General features: G+C 36.6%; 1 protein-coding gene across 1 annotated transcript; it reads right to left on the reverse strand.

Moving 5' to 3' along the window:
- Positions 1 to 3,591: 3,591 nt before the first annotated feature.
- On the reverse strand, positions 3,592 to 5,295 carry LOC131783646 (melanocyte-stimulating hormone receptor-like). The gene has a single exon (XM_059100408.2). It carries the CDS (start codon positions 5,277 to 5,279, stop codon positions 4,365 to 4,367), a length of 915 nt encoding a protein of 304 aa, XP_058956391.2. The 5' UTR covers positions 5,280 to 5,295; the 3' UTR covers positions 3,592 to 4,364.
- Between the last annotated feature and the right edge of the window lie 1,196 nt (positions 5,296 to 6,491).

Below are 6,491 nucleotides of genomic sequence, written 5' to 3' on the forward strand. Positions count from 1 at the left end.
AGATTCCCTTTTGGAAACGAAACAAAATTATTATTTTGGCCTCTTTCCCCTCGCAGGAAATTTTACAACGGTATACTCATCCAAATTAATGTGTGAAAGCAAGCCAGAGAAAAGCAAGGTAAATAGTAATCACCACGCTGTTACTCTGGGCAGAAAATCGTCCCAATTATGCGAATTATTTCCACGTTTTCCTTTAAAATTTCAAAATTCATTCGAAAATAAAAGTGTTTTCCTAAACATGTCGTTAAAATTGTGCAAACTTAAATTGGTAGAGGCGAAATGGCTTCCGACCGCAAAACATATGTCGCGCGATTTCCTATGAAGTTTCAGAATTCTTCTCTTCGAAACAAAATTTCTTCAAAAATTTCTTCAGAAGTCATCACTTTGGAAAGGATCGACTACGTACAGGCTCATTTGATAATGAAAATTATAACTTAACTTATTTCTTTAGATTCCCACTCATGATGCGCGGACAATCATCAAATGGTCCTTTCAGGTAGAAAAAACACCCTTGATTGCAAGTGTGAATGTAACAATGCTTGGTAATTGTAAATTAAAAGTGATATCTAAGGCTTAAACTGCGTGATTCCATACACCTTCCTCCCACAAAAACTAAAGAGGAAGTCCAAAAAATAAGTATGGGATATACGGACCTTCTACTTTTGGCAGTCTTTTTACAGCCATCCAGTAGTATTACAGAGACAATAAAGACAGAAACTATTTTCAAAGGGGAGTGAAAATTTTTCGGCGAAACATTTACTCATATTGAGATGGCTTTAATTAATCTCTCTTAACAAGTCAAGAAGCGAAGAGTTACTTTGATGTAAAAAAAAAATAAGTATTGATCGATCTATGCGCGTGACTCATACGTGTTGATTAATTTTTGCACAACCTTTTTTCAGTTGGTAACCTTGAGGTATGATTCAAGTCGAATTTTTACCCAGAACTGAAAAAAAAGCATTTTGTTAAGGCCTTTTATTAAATGCGTCAAAAACACTAGGTAAATAAGAAGTGGTGACAGATAATTAACACATTCTATTCAGTCAAAGGAAAGAAACTGTAATGACGTAAAATGTGTAGTAGTAATAGATTAAAAGTAACAATTAAGCTTTTAGCTTTATAATATCGTCGCGTTCAGGGACCCTTCGCAGCTCGAGATGGACGCTACTTTCTGTAGTGAGAAATTAGGGCAGCTGACTGAAGTCGTCAAGTCACAACCAGCCTTCTCCCTATGTGTGATTGTACTAGACCTACTCATCTCCCCTTTAACAATACTCGGAAACGCTCTCATCCTATGCGTGTTATGGAAAACCTCATCAATACCTGATAATATGAAGAGATTGTTTTTAAGTCTTACCTTATCCGATTTTGCCGTGGGAGTTCTTATTCAACCAGCTTCTGCTGTTATTATCACTGCGGCGCTGAGCAAGGTGAAAAATGAAAGCAATAACTTGGACATTTTCTGTCCTCATCTTTTGACGGCAAAGATGTATGCTTTATATTTCCTGGTGGCGGCATCGTTTTTCACGACTGCCGCCATCGCGTTGGACAGATTATTCTCCGTTTTCTTGCATTTAAGATATAACCAACTCGTCACAGAGAAACGCGTACGAGTTGGCGTGGTACTAATATGGTTTACGAGTGGACTTGCAACTTTAGCCTATATGATACTTCCCAAAAATAACGAGATTGTGGCGGTGGCCTGCCAAACTACAGGAATTTTTGTGATGGCCATAGCGTACATCCACCTCTTCAAAATCGTTCAATATCATAAAAATCAGATACGGTGTCAAACGCAAGCTGGAAATTGTGAAACACTAAATGCGGCAAGGGAGAAAAAGTCCACCTTAAATGCTTTTTGTGTCTTTTGTATTTTTTTATGCTATCTCCCGCATTTGATCAGTCGTGTTATTCTGGCAATTTTTAAGGTACAATCGTCAACAGTAACAGCCTACTACGCCACAGGCACTTTGGTTATCTTTAATTCGTCTTTGAATCCAGTTATTTACTATTGGCGATATCGCGAAATTCGCAGTCTTGTGAAACTTACTGTAAAACACTTTTTTTGCATGAATGATCGTGCATGAACTGAGCCGACCAAGGATCCAGTGAAGCATTCATGAAAGCCTCAGTGCCTTTTTGATCGATCACTGAAGATGAACAACCATACAAAAGGACTGACATCGGATAATAACCCCTAAAATCTAAGAAATATCAGTTATTGATGCGATATCTCCTGTTACAAAAACTAATCTATAGTCTTCCTCACGACGGAAATAGCAAAACATGCAAATATACCCTTCTTTTTTCGCATTCGCATCTTTTCGAAAACTTTAGCTGCCATAATGCTCTCATGTTTTTTTTTTTTTATCAACTTTATTCCTATTTTTTTTCGCCTTTGTATCATTAATAGAGAACATACAGTTAGAGAAAAAAGTTTACGGTTTCTAGTTTCTCTACTTGTCCAGAATTACATCATGTGGTGTCACCCCTTTGAATTGGCAATCAAACCGAATATAAGGAAATTAAAGATAAACTATCGGACAAAACTGTCAGTTTTCGTGCTCCTCTTTTATTCTATGTGCAGATCAATGTGCTCCATTGCAACCATGACCCGATTGACGAGAGTGCTATTTTTGATCACTGTTGACATGAGAATGCAGGTGGTCAAATCATCTTGAAGTCTAAAACAATGTTTACAGACGTTTGATATTCTATAACAAAAAGCATGACAAACACTGTTAAAGGATCGGTCAGGTTTGGCTTGGGATAACAATAAAAAATCAGCCTGATAAAATTTCCGCACAGCCCTATACTGTTGTAAAACAAATCTGTTTTCCTAATGGCAATGTATTGTTTTTGTCATTGTTTTCTCTATCCAAGAACTAAATGCAAAATGTTGGATGGGGCTGTGCGGAAACCAATCAGCCTCCACAGTGTGTTTACATTCTCACAGAAACGAAATTACATTTTACTTCTCTCAATAGTAACGCATTTGATCGCTAGAGATTTTTCTTAGGGGAAATTTAATCAAACCGGCCCGATAAGGAAAACAAAGCCATGAATTTCATTGACGATATGACATGGCCGCTTGTAACGAATTTCCTCTTTCAAAATTATCACCACATGAAGACAGATCTGCATTTACTCGATGACTGGTATTGTTCTTGTTGCTATATTCGTATAAATTATATTTTTTAAATTTCCTTTATAAGCATCGATTGTTCTAATCACCTGCTAGTGAAGTTAGGAATAAATTGGACTATTGTGCGAAGAACAAATCATGCATCCTGTTTGATATTGCCTTTCTTTGTATGCATGACACAAACCATGTCGTTAGCCAATGGATTATGTAAGCCGGATACAGCTTATAATAAACTCAACAATACCGAAATCACCTACACGTTAGTGTTCAGGTTTCATAACGCAGTAAAAATTGATAGGAAAAAAAACCACATGAAACAAAATTATTATTTGCCCGCGAGTTTGTTGGGCGAATCATTCTCTACTATTTTCTATTGAAAACGTGATGGCAACAGACGCTGAGTGAAATACATTTAAAAGACTATTTCCGGAACGATCACTTTATTACTTTTTGTCATGGTATAGAAGCAAAAAATTTTAATTATTTTCAGCCTGAAAATGATTTGTCATCAGACAAGATTACTATAAAAATCACCCTTATATCCGCTGCACTCTTTCATATCTTCTACAGCCAACAAATTTCCTTAAGGGGTGGAGGAAAATCTCGAAATATTGCAAAACTCTCAATAATTACGGAAAACGGCTTTTTGCACGAAGCGAAATGAATTCCTCTTCAATTTAATAAGTTACTTCTAAGGACTGTAAACAAGTTCGAATAACGAACGTATGCAAATGAATAGCATGATAGTTAACAGTCTCAATGATAATAATACGTCTGAAAACAGATCTGTTGTAGCTGAGATAAAAAAAGCAACAAAAAGACAAATAAAAGTGTGAGGTAGGAAATCTCGAAATTTATCTCTATGAGTATTTACAAATCACACAACTACGTTTTATAATTTAGCTTATGATACAATTAGAGATGTTTCAAATTTTGAGACAATTAAATCTTGTAACAATGCTGATCTAAGTAGTTTGCAAGAGACATGTCATTCATGAACATTGCTATGGCCAAATTCAACACAGAGAATTCTCAGTAACCCAGTGTCGGAGCATCGGCGCGTGGACTCCAAAGATCTGTGGGTCGATTCCTTCTGGGGAGGTACATTTTTCCTTTTTTCCTACGCTCTTTGCGAAAAAAAAAGAATGGAATATTCCAATGTTTTGAATCAAATATTGGATTCTTATTTCCTCCGTTCGGTTATAATTTTCGTCATAAGTTACAGTAAGTCGACGTTTCCCTTAAAGCTGTTTTTCACAAATTGTCGAATCTCGCGATATCTCCAACAATACACGAATGGATTTAAAGACGAATTGAGGAAAACCATGAATCCAGAAATGTTATAAGCCACTTGAAAAGATGTCCTTGAGTGATCAACCATCAAAAGAATACTTGAAAATAGTAGCGGAAAGTAGCAGGCGATAAAAACTACGTATACGTATAAGGTATTTAGAGCTGATTTCTTCTCCCTACATATTTGGACAGCATTTTGGTCTTGAACCTGACACTGAGATTTAATTTGATTCTGATGATATTGAACGGCTTTGTAAAGATAAAAATATGCAACGGTTGTGATAGTAAATCCAATGATTTCAGTTATAACAGCGATCAAGTCAGAAAGCTTGGACAGTGAAATAAACACCGATGCTCCAAAAGCTGCACCTAGCCAGAGAAGAAGCAAAAGAATTCGTATTCGCTTTGGCGTTACAAGTTCTTGATACCTCAAATGTAAATAAACAGCTAGAAGCCTGTCCAGCGCAATGGCGGCGATGGTCATGAAAGATGCTCCTGCCACTAAAAACGTAACAAATAGATGAATTGTCAGGAGAGAAGGACACAAGAATTGACTGTTTCTCTCACTCAACTGCAACGCAATAATTGTGCCGTACATCGGTTGTAAAAACAATCCTACTGCAAGGTCAGAGACAGCAAGACTCAGAATTAGTCTTTTAAAAGACGCGGGTAGCGATGAGACTTTCAGCATGGCTCGAATTACAAGGACATTTCCAACAATCGCCACCGGTGAAAAGGCGAAGTATAATACACAAATAGACAACATAACTTTATGATGAAGGTCGACAGTGATAGCAACTTCGTTCAGTCGCCTCTTGCATTCTTCTTCAAACATGCTCATGTTTCAATCTCCTCACCCAACACGTAGTTTTTTTAAATTCATTACTCGTCAAGGGTGATATGCAGGATGTCTGAGTTATTATCTTCTTGAGTAAATGCTACGCTAGCCGGCAACCAATCGCAAAGCAAAGTGAGTTTAGTTGTTTGAGAATCTCCACCTGTTTGGCTCAGGTAGATATATTACAGTTTAGTACAATGTAAATAAAATTAAACTTGCCATTTCCTTGAAGAAAAGTTTCTAAGTGACAAATGAACAATTAAAAATAAATATACATTAACCTTCGCCGATAAATGAGAAAAATGAAACATTTGGAGGAAAAGGTTGATAAATTACCTTATATTCCCGACATGGAGAAAAGGAATGTACCAGAAAGATCAAAGGTTATTAAAAATATTTTATTTTTCAAGATAAATGGTACGACTGAGCTAGAAAAACCAATTACTCGTTTGTTTAGATAAAAACAAAAGCGACCATCCTCAAGGGAACAGCAACAAACAAGGAAAACCACACGCGAAATAATTTAATTTATGTTTCAAAAGTCTCTTATATGTTCTACTGAAAGGCTTTAAGCACGTCAAAGCTCTTAACCTCCATTGATTTACGCCAGCAACCTAGTAACCTAATAAACTAAAAGAAACAACCTGTCATCGAGATATTTAGCGCCAGAGAGGCTTCAACATTTTGTTCTAAGGTAGAACTTTCGAGAGAAATAGCGGAAATGTCAAACAAAGCGGAATTATCGCGAGCTTATAATACATAACGGCGGAAACCAATTTATTTTTCACTACTCCAATGGGCAAGATGATAAACTGCGTTGCCTGCCAAGAAATCCAACCGAACAATTCATCAAATAAATAACAGGAAGGCTTTTAGGAATAGATTTTTATCAGTCTCACGTAGGAAGGTCGGGAGTACATTTCTTAATTATAATAAAAACATTTATATAGCGCTAAAAACTGTGTATATATTCGAAAGCGGTTTCCATTTCATTACATCTAATACTGGACGCTTTCCTAAAAAAGATGTGTTTCGAGTTGTTTCTCAAAAGTAGTTAAGCTGCTACAAGATCTTATTAGTAATGGAAACGACTTCCATAAGGCAGGTGCAGCATGAGCAAAAGGGCGATCCAAAAGTGTGGAGCGATTGACCCGTGGAACGAAAAGAATAGGTTGTGTAGACGAGCGTAGAGTATAGTTAGAGGCAGGCGTAAGA

The sequence above is a fragment of the Pocillopora verrucosa genome, chromosome 4 (assembly GCF_036669915.1).
Source record: "Pocillopora verrucosa isolate sample1 chromosome 4, ASM3666991v2, whole genome shotgun sequence".
Taxonomy (NCBI): domain Eukaryota; kingdom Metazoa; phylum Cnidaria; class Anthozoa; order Scleractinia; family Pocilloporidae; genus Pocillopora; species Pocillopora verrucosa.